Below are 23453 nucleotides of genomic sequence, written 5' to 3'. Positions count from 1 at the left end.
GTTATGTTCACATTACGATCCGCGCCACTTCGCATCTTATTAGCCTCTTCTTATCTTTATGACGTCGTTAATCGGTAACGAACAAACATAAACCTAAATCACTCTACTTGATTAAATCTCTGGAGGAAAGTTACAACAATATTTATTCTCCTTTAAGTGGTGTGCGAAACTTATCTCGAATCATTACCAAAATGTACATATGCTCCCTAAACAAATCCGTAATTGACGATCTCATTGCATAAGTTGAGTGCCGGTGCAACTTCCCAAAGATCAATATACCCTAGGGCGTTCTATAAAACTATCAAGGCAATAACAATTACCACAAAAGGAAGAGTGTCTGTCTGCATGCGCAATGTCCAGCCAAATCTACGATACGCAGAGATCTGAAATGTTTAACATACGTAGACGGATGGGCGTCCAAATTCACCTCGAAGCTGGATTTTTAATTTTAGCTTTTGTTGGAGAGTTATGAACGGAAAATGTGTGTCGTGATAGGACAGTCCAACATGCTGTCATCAGGATTTACTGTCGCCAGCCAACGTACAAGTCAAGGAACCATTGTAAGTTGATAGCGTAGGAAGGCATTTTCGGTCCCCAGCATGATGGACCATATTCAATCCGCAATACCCGGGACGGAGAGTGCGCGGGCGATCCCAAGCTAAATCTACGGCACGCAGAGATCTGAAAAAATTAAAGTAGGCGTATTCTTAGATGCTTTCATTGGTTATTACATATTTACGCGATATTCATTTCATTCACATAGGGTGTCACTTTAAGTCCATGGTTCGTTAAGTCCATGATATCAGGAAGTGTTTGTCAGCAACAGAGAAGCCTACTAGTCTAGAATCAGAAACACCAGAGTTTCCAAGAGGATTCCGTACTTGAACATTCTGGATAAATGGCCTCATGATACGGTTTAGAAGAACTAACACCCATCATTTTATCGAGTTCTGCTGGCGGTTTGGCCTAGACAGGAGCCTAATCAGCACCCTCAAGGGTTCCATAACCATCCTCGGGAACCACTCGTATACATTGGAACAAATTCAGCTATTACATAACCATTTTGATGTATACTTTAATAAGGGTGGTTTTTGTACCATCATTCTCGCGTAAAGTTGGATTCGCTGTTACATGCGTCTGCTTGCCCGGCGAAGCATTTCGGGAGTGATCATTCTCAGGGTACGGGTAATCTCCTCTCAGTTCTTCAACGGAAGTCATACGAGTTGAGGAAAGCTTTTCCTTTAAGAAGGACCACAGCCAATTATCGCACGTTCTTAAGTGCGGGCTTATGCGTAACTATTTGAGAGGAACTCCACGTCCAATGCTGAACGGAAAACCCCCTATGGGTGGGGGACGCAGACGAAGATTACACCCCCGGTATCCCCTACCTGTCGTAAGAGGCGATTAAAAGGGACCCCAGGGGTTCTTTACTTTGGAAAGTGTATTGGCGACCACGGAGCACTTCGCTTAATCCTGGCATTTATTCCATATACTTGTGCCAGGCTCCTCACTTTCATTTATTCAATCCGACCTCACTTGGTCATCTTTTATTCTTTTTCTACCCCGACAGTATTGCGTTTAGGAGGCTACTGACAAAGTCGTTAGTACAACCGGGTCATCATCAAAAGTGTCACTCCTCTGATTCAGAAGTTGCAGTGCCCGATTAATCCAGATCTGGTGGATGGGGCTCGCAAATTCCAATTACGTTTCTAATAGTTGACCACGTGAAGTCGGAGAAGAAAGAAAACCCATCGCATACCTACTTTTCCTTTACCTTTACGGGGGTGTTGATTAAGTCATAAAATTTATCCGTAGAACTGTCAGAGAAAGGTGAAGAAATAGCTTGCTCAAGTTTCACAAAAGGCAAATGATCACGAGAAGTACTTGTCCGTTTGTCAAAATAATCACTGTGCTAAATTCGTAATATTTGTGAGTTGAAGTCTAATTGAAACAATAACGTTAGTGTCATTGACACACTGCAAGTCCCACTTTGTGCCCCTGAATGGCGGTATTTTGAACGATTCACGAGTTGAGGTGAACATCTTCGCGGAATTATAAGCGGTGTATGCTTACCGAGCGGTTAGTGTCGCGCAGCTCTGAGCTTTCATCGGGAAGACTTAGCCCATTGTCACAGCACTGTCCCATTCTTCCATCGCCGAAAATCTTCGATGTGTTAGTGCAACGTTAAACGAGTAGCAAATATATATATATACTGAGGGTTTTAGTTGAAAAATGTGAACTACTGGTACTGATACTCGCGTAGCCTTCAGTTCTGTTCCCGGGTGCTGTGGGAGAGCTTTCACACTCACTCATATGTACATCCGTGTAACGGGTTGCTTAGTAGGGTTTTGGACCAATTAAAATAAGAAGATAATTGTATTAAATTAATTCGGGTATTTGTCTAAATATATACCTCTGTTTGTATATTTATTTCTAATGGGAGTCATTGAGATGAGTGCTCGTACTGGCTGGAATACCTCCCACTTTCCTCTCCATGCTGGAGGTAGTTAGCGGTGGAGACAAAACGTGAAGCAAGAAGTAGAAACATAGTAAATATTTAACTATAGAGGACGCCCGTCGTAGTCATATTATTTTGGTTTTTGCACTTTTCAATGGTTTTATGAACATGTAATAAGAAGTGCGTTATTCTGGCGTCATCATGCCGTAAAAATCTGTTCACATATCCGGTTTTTTTTAATCCTTCACTTCTTGATGTAAAGCTTGCTATTGTCATAAAAGGCAATAGTATGTTTAATCGCAGTTCTTCCTTATAACACGGTTGTCTTGTGAGCTCATAGGTTAGTCTGGTAGAAGCCAGCCAGAGAACATTTTTAAAGATTCTAGTGTAGCTAGGTTATCCTTCGATAGGTAATGATGGGGTCTGTTTGTACGAAGACTTTCTTTCTCGTATAATATTTTGAAGATTAGAAAGGTTAGACAATCAAAGAGTATCTGTCAGGGAATAGTATTCTTCCCTGATCAGAGGAAGTGGCATCACGTGTAGTGGCTGCATGCAATGACATTACTAACGATATCTATACTAACCGATAGACTCAAACTACTGAACCGATTTTAAAAATTACTTCACCTATAGAAAGCTGCATTGCCAGTGACTAACATGGGCTGTATTTTATTTTCAAAACAATTCGATTGGGGGGGGGGGAGAGATTTAAAAATAATTGGCCAGTATAGGCGAAATAACGAATTTGTCGTGCAAGGACGGGACAAAGCTCGGTAAGCCCTACGGGCCCGAAAACCATGTTTTAAGGCTCTAAAACCAACCGTTATGGAGATATTGGCACCACACTACCCCTTCTCTAGGAATCGGATAAAGAAATGAACTGCCGTAACCATGGTAACGTCAGCTCCAGCATTCTACAGCAGCGAGATTATGCATGTTCGTTTGGGCATAGCTGTTAATCACCACGAACCTACTACGCTGGCGTAGCCGGGGGCGTCCCAGGTTGCGGACTTGAGCGAAATAAAATACCTCTCGCGGACCAAACACACTACCCCTGCGGGTGGGGGACGCACATGTAGAATACACCCGCAGTATCCTCTGCCTGTCGTATGAGTCGACTAAAAGGGGTGACCTAGGCGCGGATATGGAATGCGGTTTGGCATAATGTGTTGGACCTCCTGTGGATGGGAGGGGTTGAATACATTCACAGGTAATCCCTGCCTGTCGTAGAAGGCGACTTAAAGGGTCACGTGGCCATGGTCCCCTCTTTATTTTTTTATTATTTTTCCGAGGGTCATATGTAGACCATTTCAAAATTTTGATGTGCGTGCTGCCCGGAGATGGGCCTCTTACGTGTGCGATTACGCCCAAAAGCCCGCAATTGCCCACCCAGGAACATTGCGGGTGGGAGCGCCATGTACCTTGGCAGTGGTATACGCCTGACAACACAGGTCCCCGCACAGCCGAATGCCAGAAAGACATATTATTATTAATAATTTTTTTCATTTTTTCTCTATATTTAGTGCTCTGTACGTGCCATGGGGTACATGATATTGCGGGTGACTGAAGGGAGTCTTAGTGCTCATTGCCTCAGTCATCCCGTATTAGGCATCGTCCAACATCGGAACGCGGGCAGTACCGGCTATGACCAGGTGGGTATTGCCTTGGCTGCTTGGTTCGCCTACAGAGACCCCTGATCGGAGTGGGTGGCATTCGAATTCGGGGAGGAAGTTTTCGGGATGGCTTCCAAACGAAGTCGCCCCTCTCAAGGCGGTCCCCCACCGAAGTCTTTAACTTTTGCTTCCCTGAGAGGTTCAACTCCCTGGGAACATGCGCAGCGTGAAGGAGTGGGATCCAGCTTCCATAGGTTTCTGGTCGCTATCAGAACCGATGGGCATGATTTTAAGCTGTTTTAAGTCGATCCGTTTTAGTAGACACAACGAAGGCGTCTACGGCGAACTTGAGGACCTCAAAGAAAATGCGCAATGGTAGTTTGCTTATGAAGACTCGTACAGCACTGCAAGCTGATCAGTTGCTTAAGTGCGACCACTTTGGCGAAATCCCCGTCAAAGTGGAGGAGCACAAGTCCTTGAATCTGGATCCCGGAGTCATCTTTCACCGCGACATTATTTTGAACACTGACGACGAGTTGATGGAAGACACTAAGAACTGTGGCGTGGCACACGTCCGGGGCATTACGCGCAAGGTGAACGGTGAAGACGTTTCCACTGGGGCCTTCATTGTCTCTTTCAAGTTGTCAGTGTTACCAGAGAAAGTCAAGGTAACAACTTATCGTTGCGATGTGAGGCCGTACATCCCGCCTCCTATGCGATGCTATCAATGCCAGGGATTCGGACATATGGTATCTCGCTGTTCGAATCAGTCTGTATGTGGTACATGTGGACGAGTAGCTCACGGCGCGGAGGAGTGCACAACTCCGTACAAGTGCACTAACTGCTCCGGTTTTCATTCTCCTCGGAATCAGAACTGTCCGACATATCTGAGTGAGAAGATCCAGGAGGTCAAGACCCTGGATGGTCTTTCCTACCAGGAAGCCCGCCGTAAGTTTAATTCCACGAATACACCTGCCCGTACACTCGACTACAGCATAATAGCTGAGTGTTCCAGGTTCGCTGCAAACAAGGCGACTGTTGCTGCTCCCAGCAGCGTCGCAAAGAGTAAAAGCTCGAAGGGTGGGGGGGGGACCATCCTACCTTCGACCAACCAGAAGTCTGTGGCGAAAGCCGTGCCCCAGGCGGGGGCGGCATCGTCGACCAGGGAAACCATCTCCCAGCCCGTCTAAACCAGAAAAGAAGGAGGCGGTGAAGAAGAGCCCTTGCTGAGCGCTCTCGCACTTCCCCTGCGAAGGAGAAGTCATGCCCCCCATCTGGTGGGTATGAGTCTGCGCCAGGAGGTACTCCTGCTCCCAAACCTGCGCGCTCTCGTAGGGGACGTGCTCGCCCCCGAAAAACGTCGAAGTTCTGGGCGGCATCCCCGCCGTCTGTTGATGACGGGATGGATGTCGCGCAGTCCTCTACATCTACGGAAGTAGATGTTGATAGTGTTTAGGCTTGCGAGCATTTTGTTGCTCATAACCTAACACTCCTTTTATAGTCCACACTATGGCACTGTTACAGTGGAATTGTGACGGTTATGACAGGCATCTTGCTGAGTTACGTCAGCTAATTTGTGAGTACGCAGCGAGTATAGTGTGTATTCAGGAGACCAACTTCAGACCTGGTCATCATATGGTCTTGGGAAATTTCAGACTATACTCCACAGAACGATATTATGCCCCACAGAACGATATTATGCCCACCAGGCGTCTGGTGGCGTGGGCATTTTTGTCCGTTCTGATACTTACAGTGAAGAGGATTCTCTACAGACCCCACTGGAAGCAATTGCGGTGCGGGTTCCTCTGCCTGTCATAGCAACAGTGTGTAACGTTTATTTTCCACCAGGCCAGCCTCTTAACATAAATGTCACTGATCTTATAGATCAGCTTCCACCTCCCTCCTCTTGTTGGGCGATTTTAACGCCCATCATCCCATCTGCGGCTCTGAGACGCCTTGCCCACGGTGAAGAGAGCTGGAAACATTAGTAACAGAGGTGGATTTATGTATTTTGAACACAGGGGAACCAACACACTTCAGTGTACGTTACGGCACATATTCTCGCACAGACGTAAGTCTATGCAGCCGAACGTTGGTTCCGCTGGAATACACAATCTGTGACAGTGACCATTTTCCCATCATTCTTACTCTGTTGATACATAAATCCGTCGAGGCTCCCCCTCGATGGATTCTTAAACATGCAGATTGGCCAAAGTACGCAACACTAGCTGTCTTTAACGATGATATCATTCGGACCGTCGGCGAGGAAATAACTTACATCCCCCAAGTTATTCTCGCTGTTGCTGAGGAGTCCATTCCATCCTTCTCGGGTCCTCCTCGTCGTAAACTCTTTCCTTGGTGGAACGAATCAATAACAGCAGCTATCAGAGAACGCCGTCGCGCTCATAAACGTTACCGTAGAGAGCCTACTGTAGCCAACTTGGTAACATTTAAACAACTCCGCGCTAAGGTGCGAGTCCTTATTCGCCAAAATAAGAAAGCTTCTTGGGAGAGAGATGTGTCGTCTAAGACGTCACATACTCCATCTCAAGCGAGGACTAAACTTCGACGTATTTCGGGTATCCAAAGATAATCTTCTGTACCGGGAATTTCCATTGCAGGCAACATCGTCACTGAACCACTCTCAATTGTTAACCATCTAAGTAGTATAATACAGGGATTCGGCGGCCACCACCACCGCAGGCTCCCAGAGGCCACCTCCACCACCACCACAGCCAGAGGCCTCCTCCTCCACCACCACCACCACCACCACCACAGCCAGAGGCCTCCTCCACCACCACCACAGCCACCACCACAGCCAGAGGCCTTCCAGAGTCCTCCTCCTCCACCACCACCACCACAGCCAGAGGCCTTCCAGAAGTCTCCTCCACCACCCGCGGGAAATTTGAATTTGTAAACAAAGCCACGTGCTGTTTGACAGACAACAACGCATCGCTAACCTCAGTACTGCCATCTTGACAGGCCTAAACCTCAGTACTACCAACTTAACCTAACTAGCGCGAGATTTGAATAGGTAAATAAATCCACATGCTTTTTGACAGCTGTCATCCGCCATCTTTAAACTACAGAGCACCGTGCTGCCCTCTTTATCGTAGTAACTGGAAATTCATCACCTGTCATCCGCAGTGCTGCCATCTTAACGGGCCTAAACCTTAGTGCTACCAACTTAACCTCACTAGCGCGAGATTTGAATCGGTAAACAAATCCACGTGCTTTTCTGACAGCTGTCATCTGCCATCTTTAATCAACAGAACACCATGCTGCCCTCTATATCTTTGAAATGTGGTGACGGATAATTTGAAAAATGCTTTTTGATAGCAGCCATCTTTAATCAAGAGAGCACCGTGCTGCACTCTATGTGGTAGCGGCAATTTGAAAACTTCTAAGTGCCCCTGTTTGGAAACAAACCACGTGTTTTTTTGACAGCTACATCCGCCATCTTTAATCAAGGGAGCACCGTGCCGCACTCTTTAGTTGAAATGTGGTGGCGGCAATTTGAAAAATTCCACGTACTCTTGTTTGGAAACAATGCTACATGCTTATTTGACAGCTACCGTCCGCCATCTTTAATCCATAGAGCACAGCGCTGCCCTCTTTAGGTATTTACCTTTGAAATGTGGTGGCGGATAATTTGAAAAATGCTTTTTGACAGCAGCCATCTTTAATCCAGAGAGCACCGTGCTCCCCTCTTTAGCTAGATACCTTTGAAATGTGGTGGTGGCAATTTGAAAAATTCTATGTGCTCTTGTTTGGAAACAAAGCCACGTGCTTTTTTGACAGCTGTCATCCGCCATCTTTAATCAATAGAGCACTGTGCTGCTATCATGTGGGCAATTTAGTCAGCTGTCATCCGCCATCTTTAATCTACAGAGCAAGGTGCTGCCCTCTGTAGTAGCGGGCAATTTGAAAAGTTCTGTTAGCTGTCATCCGCCATCTTTAATCAAAAGAGCACCGTGCTGCCATCTTTAGCTAGATACCTTTGAAATGTGGTGGCGGCAAATTGAAAAATGCACGCAGTACTAAACTTATTCCACTAGAATGTACAAAGTTCGCATGTGTTTGTGCTGCTATCTTAGCATAGCCTATGTGCATGAACTTAAAGTACAAAGAATAGCGATGTTTAAAAATCTTGTGAACATGGCAGCGGTAAGAATAGCGAGGTTTAAAAGCGTGTACACACCACATTTTGATAATGCATGCATCTTCTGCTAGAGCGTGTGACTATCGCTTGTATCTGCTGCTATCTTAACATAACCTATGTACACGAACGTAAAGCATAAAGAATACTTATGTGTAAAAAATCTTGTGAACGTAGCAGAGTGTTAACTACGTAGGTGTAGATATTAATCTTTTCATGCTGACGCAGCATACTACGTGACCGTGACGTCACAGCCACGTGCTCTTGTTTGGTAAACATAGCCACGTGCTTTTTTGACAACTGTCTTCTTGACGAACCCTAACCACACTTTGAAGGACAATAGAACGTCGCTAAACTCACTGCTGCCATCTTGACGGCGGTAAACCTCAAGGCTGCCACCTTATGCATGTTATAGCGCGGAATTTAAAATCCAACGGAACATTGCTAACCTCACTCTTGTCCTCTTTACGGCGGTAAACCTCAAGCCTGCTACCGTATGCATGTTGTAGCGCGGAATTTATAATCCAACAACAGAACATTGCTAAACTCTCTATCATCTTGAAAAGTTCAGTGTTCCAAACACTAGTTCGAAAAACGTAACTCATCGCACCTCGGGGATTTTATTAAGTAAGACGTAACCCCTAGGTTCCATTCCTTGTTCTGAACATGAAACCATTTACAAATAAAGATTAATTTTCTACACTTAACAAAGTACAAGCGTTCTTCCTGATAGCGATCGATGAGGTTGTTGCTCCTTTAGCCCATTAGCCCTTTAGCCCATTAGCCCTTTCGCCTATTAGCCCTACAAGGAATGTGCGGTAATCTAATCTTCTTAGAACAAAGGTATCCCCTGGCATGTTCTAAACACATGTTGTATCGAGTACAGTGTTCTATTATAGTCTTGATCACTTATTTAGTGTTCTAAACACTTCAATCAATGTTCCGATCACATGATCACGGTATAGAGTGCAGTGTTCGATTCTAGTCTTGTTATGTTTCTTTAGTGATTTGCAAGTCTAAACATGCATAATGACGTCATCACTGCAGCACGTGCTTACTCTAGCTATTCCGATGCAGGTTTAAACTTGTTCGATAGAGCTATGCCGTGCTATAAGAGGAGGCCTTAACAGCTTATGTATAGCCGCTATTGTCTAAAGATAGCTGCTGTGAAGAAAAAGCACGTCGAATTTTTCAAATTGCCCGCCACCAAATTTCAAAGGTATGAGGTTTAGTGCTGTAAAAATACCTGCGCGATGCAAAGCTAGCTTTCTTCATCAGAGCAGCCGCCATCTTGTGTGAGCACCTCTAGGCCGTATCATAAGCAGCTGTGTATAGTCATCGTCTTGTCGCTGCTACCTCCCGCAAGCACCCCTAGGGCGTCTCATAAGAGCAGCAGCCATCTTGTGCAAGCGCTCTTAAGCTGTCTCATAGGAAGCTATGAATAGCCGCCATCTTGTAGAAATAGATAGCTGCCAATGCCGAAGGGCCTAAGTAGGAATCGAACCGTCGATCTCATCATTAGACTATGTTTCTCTTATGTTATCATGTTCCTGATACTGCAAACCTAGGTATTAGGTAGAAAAATTTTGTCCGTTTTCGAGATATTTAACATTTTGCTTTAAGCCCCAAATTTAATGAATCGAACCTGCACGGCACGTTATACTCTCTACCATAGCTAGACTTGATCATGTTGCGAAGACGTGCTTCAATACAAGCTAAAACAGAGCGAATGCCAAAGAGCCTAAGTAGGAACCGAACCGTTGATCTCATCAATAGACTATGTTTTACTTGTCCCCCATATTGCGAACCGAGGTATTGGGAAATTTTGTCCGTTTTGCTCTACGATGCACCGTTTTCGAAATATTTAACATTTTGCATTTAAGCCCCAAATTTAATGAATCGAACTAGCACGACACGTTAGCCTCTAAGCTAGCTTTCTTCATAAGAGCAGCAGCCATCTTGCGCAGGCACCCTTAAGGAGTCTCATAAGGAGTCGTGTATAGCCGCCATCTTGCGTCCGCCATCTTGCGCAAGCATCCTTAGGGTATCTCTAGCCATCTTGTGCAAGGACCCTTAAGCTGCCTCATAACAGCAACCGCCATCTTGCGCAAGCATCTCTAGGGCGTCTCATAAGGAGCCTTGTATAACCGCTATCTTACGCAAGCATCCCAAGGGAGTCTCATAAGAACCTATGTATAGTAGCCATCTTGCATAAGCACCTTTAAGGAGTCATGTATAGCCACCATCTTGTGCAATTAGCGTCGAGAGATGGCTGCTGTAGAATTTTTCTTTTTAAATTATCCGCCACCATATTTCAACTAAGGAGTGCCGCACTGAGGTTTGCGATGTAAGATGGCGGATGACAGCTGACAAAGAGCGCGTGAGTTTGTTTACTAAACAAGAGCACGTGGAATTTTTCAATTTGCCGCCACCACATTTCAAAGGTATCTAGCTAAAGATGGCAGCACGGTGCTCTCTTGATTAAAGATGGCGGATGACAGCTAACAGAACTTTTCTAATTGCCGCCACCACATAGAGGGCAGCACGGTGCTCTGTGGATTAAAGATGGCGGATGACAACAGACGAAATTGCCCGCATGATAGCAGCACAGTGCTCTATTGATTAAAGATGGTGGATGACAGCTGTCAAAAAGCACATGGCTTTGTTTCCAAACAAGAGCAAGTGGAATTTGCCGCCACCACATTTCAAAGGTATCTAGCTAAAGAGGGCAGCACTGTGCTCTGTTGATTAAAGATGGCGGATGACGGCTGTCAAAAAGCGCGTGAATTTGTTTCCAAACAAGGGCATGTAGAATTTTTCAAATTGCCGCCACCACATAGAGGGCAGCACGGTGCTCTCTTGATTTAAGATGGCTGCTGTCACGTGGAATTCAAAGGTATCTAGCTAAAGAGGGCAGCACGGTGCTCTCTGGATTAAAGATGGCTGCTGTCAAAAAGGATTTTTCAAATTATCCGCCGCCACATTTCAAAGGTAAGTAGCTAAAGAGGGCAGCGCTGTGCTCTATGGATTAAAGATGGCGGACGGTAGCTGTCAAATAAGCATGTAGCATTGTTTCCAAACAAGAGCACGTGGAATTTTTCAAATTGCCGCCACCACATTTCAACTAAAGAGTGCGGCACGGTGCTCCCTTGATTAAAGATGGCGGATGTAGCTGTCAAAAAAGCACGTGGTTTGTTTCCAAACAGGGGCACTTAGAAGTTTTCAAATTGCCGCTACCACATAGAGTGCAGCACGGTGCTCTCTTGATTAAAGATGGCTGCTATCAAAAAGCATTTTTCAAATTATCCGCCACCACATTTCAAAGATATAGAGGGCAGCATGGTGTTCTGTTGATTAAAGATGGCGGATGACAGCTGTCAGAAAAGCTCGTGGATTTGTTTACCGATTCAAATCTCGCGCTAGTGAGGTTAAGTTGGTAGCACTAAGGTTTAGGCCCGTTAAGATGGCAGCACTGCGGATGACAGGTGATGAATTTCCAGCTACTACGATAAAGAGGGCAGCACGGTGCTCTGTAGTTTAAAGATGGTGGATGACAGCCGTCAAAAAGCACGTGGATTTGTTTACCTATTCAAATCTCGCGCTAGTTAGGTTAAGTTGGGAGTACTGAGGTTTAGGCCTGTCAAGATGGCAGTACTGAGGTTAGCGATGCGTTGTTATCAATGATAGCTGTCAAAAAGCACGTGGCTTTGTTTACAAATTCAAATTTCCCGCGGGTGGTGGAGGAGACCTCTGGGAGGCCTCTGGCTGTGGTGGTGGTGGTGGAGGAGGCCTCTGGGAGCCGGAGGAGGTGGTGGCCGCAGAACCATCCAATTATGCTACTCATCTAGCTAGCCATTTCGCGGATGTCTCTGCTTCCGGGATTTACCATCGTGATTTCCTCGCTCTGGAGCGGGGGACAGAACGTCATCACCTCAGTTTTGCCACTCATGCTTCAGAGGACTATAACATGCCCTTTACGGAGTGGGAACTCCACAGCGCATTAGTGCTTTGCAAGAACACTTCTCCTGGACCAGACAACATCCATAACCAAATGTTGAAACACCTTAGTAATGATAGTTTACTATATCTCCTTCGTTTGTTCAATCGAATTTGGATAGAGGGTGATTTTCCGTCTCAGTAGCGAAAGGGCATAGTTATTCCTGTCCTCAAGCCTGACAAAGATCCTAAGTATGCAGGAAGTTACAGACCGATTTGTCATACAAAACTGCCTGTGTAAGCTTTTTGAGAGGATGGTCAGTCTTCGACTTGTGTGGTGTCTGGGGAGACAGGGACTCTTTTCCGAGTTCCAATGTGGTTTTCGAGCCGCTCGCTCGACCACTGATCACTTGGTACGTCTGGAGAGCTCTATCCATGATGCGTTTCTCCGTAAACAGCATTTGGTAGTTGTTTTCTTTGATTTAGAGAAGGCCTATGACACCACATGGCGTTATGGTATCCTTTCAGTCGTGCATCAGTGGAGATTCCGAGGTCACTTGCTGTTCTTTATTGCGAATTTTTTGTCCCTCCGTCTATTTCGTGTCCGAGTAGGGAGGCCATATTCGCAATACCACGTTCAGGAAAATGGAGTCCCACAGGGATCGGTTCTTAGTGTCACTCTGTTCGCGATTGCCATAAACTGTATTGTAGCTGCTGCTGGTCCAGCAGTAATACCGTCTCTATATGTGGACGATTTTGCTCTGCACTATAGCTCGTGCAGTATGGCAGTCGCCGAGCGACAATTATAGCAAGCTATTAGGAGGGTGGAGCAGTGGACCTTAGAATATGGCTTTCGGTTTTCTGCCGCAAAGACCTCTGTTGTCCACTTTTGTCGTCAACGTACTCTTCACCCCCATCCTGAGCTTTTAGGAAATGTCGTTCTTCCAGTTGTTGACACTTACCGATTTCTTGGGCTCCTTTTTGACAGTAAATTATCAGGGGACTCACACGTATGGGAGCTGAAAGTGCAATGCACCAAGAGGCTTAATCTCTTGAAGTTTCTTAGCAGTACTAATTGGGGAGCTGACCGCGCTGTGCTCCTACGATTTTACAGGGCACACATTTTATCTAGGTTAGACTACGGCAGTGCAGCATATGGCTCAGCAAGGCCAAGTGTGCTTGGGAAGCTGAACAGCATCCACCACAGCGGTGTTAGGTTGGCGACGGGAGCTTTTCGTACAAGCACCATTGCCAGCCTGCTCGCTGAGTCTGGTGTGCCGCCTTTACACCTGAGGCGCCAGCAAATGCTTCTTTCGTATGCTGCAAATTTGCGACAGTTGCCACTTCATCCAAGCTATCCTTGCGTGTCCAACAATGGCAGCCGTTTGCTGTACGCTGCTTATCCTCGAGCAACGCGGCTGGTTGGAATACGCTTGGATAGCAGTTACAGATTGTTTCACGTACCTTCGGTTCCTTGCCTTGTCAGACAACCAAGTGGGGTACCTCCGTGGGTAGTACGACGACCTGAAATAATCCTGGACCTGCACACTGGCCCGAAGGAAAACACGGACCCTTCGATTTATCGGAGGCTCTTCCTGTCCGTTGTAGGCCGCTATCCAGGTTCAGTCGTCGTTTACACGGATGGTTCAAGGACAGATACGAAGGTGGGCTGTGCGTTCGTTGTCGACAATGATAGGTTTCTTTTTGCTCTCCCGGAAACCTATAGTGTGTACGCAGCAGAGCTCTATGCTATCTGTGAAGCTCTGCGGTACGCACTGTACAATGGGCGCCGACACTTTCTTGTGTGTACTGACTCCTTGAGCTTGCTAGAGTCTATTGATACCTGTTTCCCTCGGCACCCTCTGGTGCAGCGGATCCAGGACCTGCTGGCTTGGTGTTCGGATGCCGGCACCAAAATCACGTTTATGTGGCTCCCAAGCCACATGGGCATAAAGGGAAACGAGTTAGCAGATCAGTCTGCCAAGGAGGCAGTTACACTTGCCCCATTGCCTTTCAAGGTTCCAGCAAGTGATATTCGCTCTCAGCTGAGACATCTGGTTATGTCCTCTTGGGAGATGGAGTGGCAGGCCATTCCACTTCCCAACAAGCTGAGAGCGATAAAAGGAACAACGAAGGTGTGGAGGACTTCCCTTCGGGCTTCGCGGAGGGAAGCAGTGGTATTATGTCGTCTTCAGATCGGCCACGGTATCCTGACTCACTCGCATCTTTTGAAAGGAGAACTTCCTCCCGTGTGTACCTGCGGCGACCATCTTACCGTGGTACACATCCTTACGGAGTGTATGGATCTGGTCAATCTTCGCCGTAGTCTTAACCTGTCGAGTACAATCTCCCGTATCTTGCGAGATGACTAGCAGTCAGCAGACCTCGTCATCCGCTTTATGAGGGTTAATGGTCTGTTTTATCGTGTGTAATGATGTCCTTTGTCCTCGTGTATTTGTGTCAATTGCGCTTTTACCTCATTGACTTTATTGACTTTTTTAGTTTGTGTTGGGTATGTTAATGTGTTATTTTAACGTCTAATGTAAATTATGTATATATATCTGCACTACCAGGCGATACCTTATTCCTTTTTTCCCCTGTATTTTCTCTTATTTTATTAGAAAATAAGGCATTGCGAATTAGATCCACTGATTATTTTAATCTGCCACCGACCGTAGCCGTGTTGAAACACCGGATCCCGTGAGATCTCCGAAGTTAAGCAACATTGGGCGTGGTCAGGAGTTGGATGGGTTGCCACGCGCTGTTGGCGGGGTGGTAAGGGAATGGAAGAGCGGAAAGGAACTGGCCACCCTACCGCACGTAAACTCCTGCTCAGGAACACCTCGACCTGCCTTCAGGCAGAATAACACTTGCCTACCTACCTACCTACCTATTATTTTAATCTCATACTCATTTTCTCACCACCATTTTTTAAACTGTTGTCAGTAGATACATTTTACATTCTTAATATCATATATCATTTCGTCCATTTCGTTCCATTAGGGGCCGATGACCTTCGATGTTAGGCCCCTTTAAACAAGCATCATCATCATCAGCAGTTAATCAGAATTGGTACACAAATGACGTACTATCTGGAAAAATAATATTTACTGTTCTATAAGACGCTCATAGGGCTCTTTTGGGCGGGGATGGAGAGGGGATAGAATCCATAGTTTTTGGGGTCGCTGAGGTGAATAGTCACACTCCAGATATAATTTCAGTCCCATTGGCACGGCGATGAGAAGGGTGTAAAAGAATATATCCAAAATGATCGAGATTATGGATGAAAGTATGTTCCAGCATAGCTCTCAACCAAACTTCGTACACATACGACTTAGTCTCTGGGGAGGGGATGACATGCAAAAAATGGGTATTGGTCCTGTCGAAAAGTACTGAGCTGAATAACAAAAGTTATAAAGGAAACAATTTCCGAGCACTAATTCATGAATTTAGACTTCTGCTGCTTAGTCCATATCAACACCGTGCATTACTAACGTGTTCACTGGCAATGGTATTCGTCATGATTGTTTTAAGGTGTAAAAACCGCATGGAAAATTGTGAAGATGACTTAAGAAAATAAAAAATATCGCAATGGAATGTTTGAAGAATAAGACAAGAGAGAGTGATGGATCTGTATGTTAAGTCGGGGAATGTGCCACTATCGCGCCAAGTGAAATGCTACTTTAGGGGAAGGCCTAACGTTTCATTCTGTACTGTAATTACCTGCCAAGTTGGGCTCAGCCGTCTGAAATTACATATTCTACTAGAGTAGATGGATAGCCCCACAGTAAAAGAGAACAACTAGCTGATTATTTAGAAATTTCACTTAGTCAAATAAAGTTTTCACTTAAATTTCACTTCACTGGATATGATAAAACTGTTAGAACGATATCAAGAAGGGAAATAAGAAGACTCAGAATAACTCTAATACTTTAAAATGTGTATAACTTAGCGTACATGCAGTCAAACTTACCTTTACATTTCTGGAAATGCAACTCGCTTGAGGTTCAATAGGTAATCTGAGAGTCACCTGACTTGGTCTCATTGGGCGACGTCAATCCTGTTATCGGCTTTGTCCCCGGCTGTTTTTAGCATTATCATAACTTCCTTATCGACTTGGGAGTGTCCAGGAACACTGCCTTGTCGTCACGTTCTCGGGAAAAAAAACGAAAAGCTACAATATCCATGGATCAGTAAATTACTTAATCTGTGCGTAGTCGTGTGCGTGTTTATTGCCAATATGGAAGCAGTGAAGTTGCTGCCCAGGATGAATGAGAAACAGTACTACCAATTCGTAAGTATATTTGTACTACAGTTTGTGGCCGGGCCACAGCTAGTCTACTTGGGTGAAATAAGGTACTTCTTTTTCAATCAATTGACCAATCACCTTGGAACGACAACCTTAAGTACTGCTTAATCATGATTGCATCTAGCTATAACGAGAAGATGAAGGATTCCGATAACTGTCAAGGTGTTTCAGTGATCAGCATACCAGGCCATATTTTACCGTGGAAGCACCCTTGGGTCACCTTAATTGAGGTCAAGTACCGGTGCGCTGCTCACCTGATCTGTTCGGGAAAATATTCTAAGAATAAGTTTATATGAGTTAATAATAATAATAATTTAGTTCTGTATTATGGAGTGCTGGATTAGGTGTTTATGGCTACAGATTGCCATTCGCGCGTTGTATGTGATACCAAGGCTGATGTATTAAGTAAATTAATAAATTTATGCTCCAGCGGCAAGTGGTAGGCTATGCTTGAATGGTGACCCATCTCAGCATTGACCACGCCCAGTGTTGCTTAGGACCTTGCCGCTGGTTTGTTAGCAAGAATATTTGTAACGATATTCTTGTGTGTCGGTCTTTGTGACACTGTTATTAATTTAGAAAAAACAGTATGTGTAGATTTGCAGCGTTGTGGTGTTTTTCGTCGTTGTGTTCCGCCTCGGCTGTGCCCGAGGTTCCAATGCTTCTGTGGCTTGGTGGGAGATAATACTTGATTGGGGTGGTGGTCTGGTGATGAAATGAATGGGGTGGGGTGGAGGGATCGATGGTGGGTCTTGGGTTCGATGGTGGAATGAGTGGAAGGCTTAGCAGTGGGGGAGGTAGTGAGGTGGTGTGACTGCCTGTAGTGTGCTCGAGAAATGGACAGCCATGGCACTCGGCACCTTACAATCAGATGCCGCTTCAGTCCGTGGTTAACTGTTTAATTCTGTCTATCCACGAGGAGATAGATAGTTTGTGAGGTACCGATGCCGGTGAGCCTCTGTCGGTCAGTAATGAGTGTTAAGTTTGTTTTATATAATTTGAGTGTCTTATTAATGTCGTTGATTAATTATGTGTAGGAGTATAAAGTTTGTGTGGAGTTCGAGTGTGTGCGTATAACCGGGGTTGAAAATAATTTGGATTATGTTTAACCCCGGTTATACGCACACGAAATATGGCAAAGGCATTTATGCTGACGGTCGGGCCGCTGTGAGAATTGGTGGTACTTGGCTCAGTCCTTTCAGGGGTCGGAATCTTTGTCACCTTTGTTGTTCATAAACTTAGTGTATATTGATAATTTATTGAAATGTATAGCCTAAAATGACAGGGAGAGATTCAGTTGGGTGGAAGTGTTGTAAGCAGTTTGGTGTATGCTGATACTTGAAAAGAGCTGTAGCGAGTGTGATCTGAGCATTTCCAGGAATAAAGTGATGTCAGTAGGGAAGAAACCTAAAGTGGGAACAGGTGGATCATTTCAAGTAGAGTGAGGTGCGGGGAAGCTTGCAGTTGCGATTATGAAGAAAGTGTTCATTACGTATCAGAATGCCACCATGGAGGGTAGACTCGCGGGTCGTGGTTATTGTAGGAGCCCTTCGTTCATTCGCAAGCTTGCGGACTGAATGCTGAAAGGCATGATGAGTTTAGTAGAATGACATCTTGATGAGGTGTCAAAAAATTCTTCCTTGTGTACCTCTTCACCATAGAATGTGTAACAATCTATTAAAATCAACACTTCGTATGGAAATCTGCATGAATGTATAAGAAATTGCAAACAGAGGAAATTATAACGAGTAAGATCCCGACTTGATTGATTTGAGTTCAGACTGCAAAAGAATCTCCAAATAATCCTCGGAACAGAGCTCAAATCATTACGATCAAGGAAGTCGCGGTCTACAGCGATACCGAAGTGAAACACGGTAAGAGCTCATTTGTGTTTTCTTCTACCATCTGCGTTTTCATTTCAAATATATCAATAAGAATTTCAGTTGCTTTAAAAAATATTTCAACTAAACAGTTCATCTGTTACACTTTTAGATTTTTGTATTCTATGTTCCTTGATTTTCGATTCAAATATAATAAAGTATTCATATGCATCTTCGTTATCGGCTGTTGTGCCTTTCAGCGTTCAGTTTGCAAGCCTTTGTGAGTTTACTGAACTCCTCTAACTCTGGCCGTGTTTGGTTTCACATCAGTCGTTAAAAGCTGCGTCCAGCGATCGTTGTCTTGGTCTCCCTCTACTTCTCTTGCCCTCCATAAGAGTCCATTATTCTTCTAGGTAACCTTAACTCCCCCATTCGCCTCATATGACCCCAACATTGAAGCTGATTTTGCGTACAGCTTCATCCATCAATTTCACTCGCCTTTATCTCCTCATTCCGAGTACCCACTTGCTATTGTTCCCACTGGTTTGTACCAGCGATCATTCATTCTAACTTATGAATAATATATCTTGAGTCCGCCCAGATTCTACTCCCTTACAGCAAAATTGGTCTGAAGACAGACCGGTGTAAGTACGTCCGGGAGCTGACTTCTTTCTTACAGAACTCAATTGATACTCACTGCATTAGCTTTGCTGCACCTTATCTCAGGTTTTTTTTTCTTCCTCATTGACATCAATTTAGTCTTGGGAATGTGAATTTTCATATCATACTCACTGCATCTGGCGTAAGCCCCCAGGTTAGAGCCGCGTGGAACCATCATTGGTCTGGATGGATTGGACAAAAATTACAAGAAGTGAGAGTAAAATTGGCGGTTCTTACTTTTAGCGAATATGACAGCCCTGTACTTGCACACGATGTGAGCTACGCACATTGACCGGCGAATAGGAACAGCACGTGGTTGTATTCAGCTGATTTACACAGTCTCGGTTTTAATTCTTCGATATAAGTAATAATACTTCTAGAGGTGGGATGGTGGGTTTCTGGCAAGCATAAAGGAAACATCTCTCCTCTTTGCTTCTTAAGGCATCGTTCCACATCATTTTTACATACATACATTATCATTATAGACTGTTATGCCTTTCAGCGTTCAGTCTGCAAGCCTCTGAGAATTCACTAAACGTCGCCACAATCCTCGATTTGCAACTAGTGTTGTGGCCTCATTTAGTTCTATACCTCTTATCTTTAAATCTTTAGAAACTGAGTCTAACCATCGTCGTCTTGGTCTCCCTCTACTTCTCTTACCCTCCATAACAGAGTCCATTATTCTCCTAGGTAACCTATCCTCCTCCATTCGCCTCACATGACCCCACCACCGAAGCCGGTTTATGCGTACAGCTTCATCCATCGAGTTCATTCCTAAATTAGCCTTTATCTCCTCATTCCGAGTACCCTCCTGCCATTGTTCCCACCTGGTTGTACCAGCTATCATTCTTGCTACTTTCATGTCTGTTACTTCTAACTTATGAATAAGATATCCTGAGTCCACCCAGCTTTCGCTCCCGTAAAGCAAAATTGGTCTGAAAACAGACCGATGTAAAGATAGTTTCGTCTGGGAGCTGACTTCCTTCTTACAGAATACTGCTGATCGCAACTGCGAGCTCACTGCATTTGCTTTACTACTCCTTGATTCAATCTCTCTTACTATATTACCATCCTGGGAGAACACACAACCTAAATACTTGAAATTATCGACCTGTTCTAGCTTTGTATCACCAATTTGACATTCGATTCTGTTGAATTTCTTACCTACTGACATCAATTTAGTCTTCAAGAGGCTAATTTTCATACCATACTCATTGCACCTATTTTCAAGTTTCAAGATATTAGACTGCAGGCTTTCGGCACAGTCTGCCATTAAGACCAAGTCGTCAGCATAGGCCAAACTGCTTACTACATTTCAACCTAACTGAATCCCTCCCTGCCATTTTATACCTTTCAGCAGATGATCCATGTAAACTACAAACAGCAAAGGTGAAAGATTACATCCTTGTCTAACTCCTGTAAGTACCCTGAACCAAGAACTCATTCTACCATCAATTCTCACTGAAGCCCAATTGTCAACATAAATGCCTTTGATTGATTTTAATAATCTACCTTTAATTCCATAGTCCCCCAGTATGGCGAACATCTTTTCCCTCGGTACCCTGTCATATGCTTTCCCTAGATCTACAAAACAAACACAACTGCCTATTCCACTCGTAGCATTTTTCAATTACCTGGCGCATACTGAAAATCTGATCCTGACAGCCTCTCTGTGGTCTGAAACCACACTGGTTTTCATCCAACTTCCTCTCAACGACTGATCGCACCCTCCCTTCCAGGATGCCAGTGAATACTTTGCCTGGTATACTAATCAGTGAGGTACCTCGATAGTTGTTGCAATCCTTCCCGTTCCCTTGCTTATAGATAGGGGCAATTACTGCTTTTGTCCAATCTGAAGGTACCTTACCAACACTCCACGCTAATTTGACTACTCTATGAAGCAATTTCATCCCTGCCTTCCCACTATACTTCACCATTTCAGGTCTAATTTCATCTATTCCTGCTGCCTTATGACAATGGAGTTTATTTACTATCCTTTCCACTTCCTCAAGCATAATTTCACCAACATCGTTTTCCTCCTCCCCATGAGCTTGGCTGTTTGCATCACCACCAGGATGATTTCCTTTTACATTGAGAAGATGTTCAAAATATTCCCTCCACCTCTCCAGTGATTCCCTGGAATCTATTATGAGTTCACCTGAATTACTCAAAACACTGTTCATTTCCTTTTTCCCTCCCTTCCTAAGATTCTTTATTACTGTCCAGAAAGGTTTCCCTGCTGCTTGACCTAGCCTTTCCAGGTTATTACCAAAATCTTCCCATGACTTCTTTTTGGATTCAACAACTATTTGTTTCGCTCTGTTTCTTTCATCTACGTACCAATCCCTGTCTGCCTTGGCCCTCCACATCATTGTATATGATTTTTATCATAGCTAAGACTGGACACCGGGTACGGAAGCGGCATCCTGCAACTGTTTTCAAGTTCCAAGATATTTGACTGCAGGCTTTCAGCACAATCTGCGATTAAGACCAAACATTCCCACCTAACTCAATCCGTTCCTACCTGATACATGTAAAATATAAACAACAAAGATGAATCTCTTTACGTTTGACAGAGAACTTTGCTCCGTAAAAACACAAAAGCTAATTAGGTATTCCTATATTTTTCCCTGATGATCGAAACTGAATCATTAGTCATAGTCACTCCTTAGTTTGCCAAACACTGGCTAGTGGTTTCAAGGGTATTCGGGTACGTGGTTACTTTGCGTTCGATAATACCCGGGTACCTGTATTAGGCAGGTATCCGTTCACTCAAAACCGATTTTCGTATTATCTGAGTACTTGTTCCTTACAATTTTGCAATCTTTAATCTTATTAGGATGGAGTCTTCTTATAACTCAAGGAGTAAAGGTTAAGTGTTCATAAATGAGTGACATTTTATGTAAATAGGGCCGTAAAGAGTTCACCGGCATGTCCACTAATACGTTAGTTTTCGGTCTGTTAGTTGTCGCAAACAATGATACTGTGTGTAAGTGGGTAGCCATATCGCGTCTGCTGGGATCGTACCGGGACAGGGGGCTTAATATTTTCAGTTTAGACAAAGTTTATATCACACAACTCGCCGCATGGCGTGCAGGGAACGAGTTGTTTAATCATTTTATGTGTATTGTATAAGGCTGACTTTTCTTTTTTTAAGTATCAAGCAAGTTTCGTTTGATATTCAGTCCTAGTCTCAAGGTTATCATGTCGATTAGAAATCTAAGACTAGCTTATAACTGCATACGTAAATACATATTTCCAGGGTTAAGATGTGGGCTACTCTTTGTCCCCATGACAGCCGTTGGAAGAATTTAGAATTAAAAATAACAGGATTTTTAAGCAAAAAAAGTTAGAAATTGGGGATAATTTTATTGGCCTATAATAAAATCTCTTTGGCCTGTTTTTAACATCGTTTGCGGTTTTATTTTATGAGGAGAGTTTGTCAGTTAAAAAAAGTGGTGAAAAAACTTAGAAGTTGGTCCATGGTGCATGTGCCCGTGAAGCAAAAGTAGCGTGTTTTTTAATTGGTTTTACGTCGCGTCAACTCAGGCAAGTCTTTGGGCGACTTGAAGGAAGCGACTGTGGACTTCGAGCCACAATCTCACAGCTACGCGGCCCGTACTCTCTCGGTAAGAGTGGTGTTGGAAAATGATACACAACACAACAGAATATGATCAGCAAAACAAATACACCTTAAATACAAACGAATCTCCTAAAATAACTACCATGTCAGCCCAAAACGAGACATTTATTTTCAGAGAGTACCTTAAGTTCTTGAGGTCTAATTTTAGAGGATGGTAAGTGAAAAATGTCCACTAATTTACCCCACGCCATTCAGTGATTTTAGAGCCTCACCCTCACCGTCAAGATGGACATTTTATCCTTGCACACCTTTTTATCCTTCCTTCTTAAGCCATTGAGAGCTTGCACTCCTCCAAGACTCGCTTAAACTCCTTCAAAAGGCAATTTCTGCATTGAAAACCGCTGGAGAGAAGATCAAATGCAAGTTTATTCATCTCAAACGGAGAACTAAGATATGTGTTTTACTGATATTAGGTAAGCTATCATTGTGAGATGGCAGTAGCTGCCTTTCGATACAATTTGAAGATTTAGGGTACCGCCAATACGTAACGAAGATGTACGATGACACATAAATATATTAATAATAATAGGAGTAGCAAAGGTAGAACTGGCATAACTGACCAAGAACGCCTACAGTAAAAAGTCTCTCTCCTGAAGCACTACCACAGTCTTCCTTCCTGAAGCCTTATATGCTTCAGAATCTCTAATATTCAACATGAACGGACTCGCGGGCAAGCTCGAAATGGAAGAGAGAAAAATATTGCGGAAGATATTAGGACCAGTCCAGGAAGCGAACCAACCAAGAGCTCTACAATTACTGTGAAAAATCACGGACGTGGCCAGGAAGAGACTTCTACATTTTATGGGCACGTCTACAGGATGCATCGTTTAGAAAACCAAGTCACCATGGTGG

The 23453-nt window shown here is 44.3% G+C and overlaps 1 protein-coding gene and 1 long non-coding RNA gene across 5 annotated transcripts in view; one reads left to right on the top strand and one right to left on the bottom strand.

The window, feature by feature from the left end:
* Positions 1 to 16243, bottom strand: part of LOC136882076 (uncharacterized) — a 61728-nt gene extending 45485 nt beyond the window's left edge. Inside the window, exon 1 of the long non-coding RNA XR_010861082.2 lies at positions 16143 to 16243. This is a non-coding gene — a long non-coding RNA (uncharacterized lncRNA). The remainder of the gene's footprint in view (positions 1 to 16142) is intronic.
* Hip1 (Huntingtin interacting protein 1) overlaps positions 1 to 23453 on the top strand; it is a 604867-nt gene that overhangs the window by 51425 nt on the left and 529989 nt on the right. For 2 of the 4 annotated variants that reach the window (XM_067154584.2, XM_067154582.2), the window contains exon 1: positions 16305 to 16463. The exons of the other annotated variants lie outside the window; for them this stretch is intronic. In XM_067154584.2, coding sequence (XP_067010685.2) covers positions 16410 to 16463 — 54 coding nt within the window. In that variant the 5' untranslated portion in view covers positions 16305 to 16409. Of the gene's footprint in view, positions 1 to 16304; positions 16464 to 23453 lie in introns of those variants that run through there. 4 annotated transcript variants of the gene reach the window in all.

Source organism: Anabrus simplex, chromosome 10 (assembly GCF_040414725.1).
Source record: "Anabrus simplex isolate iqAnaSimp1 chromosome 10, ASM4041472v1, whole genome shotgun sequence".
In the NCBI taxonomy this organism is placed as follows: domain Eukaryota; kingdom Metazoa; phylum Arthropoda; class Insecta; order Orthoptera; family Tettigoniidae; genus Anabrus; species Anabrus simplex.
This window is presented reverse-complemented; position numbering and strand designations above follow the sequence as displayed.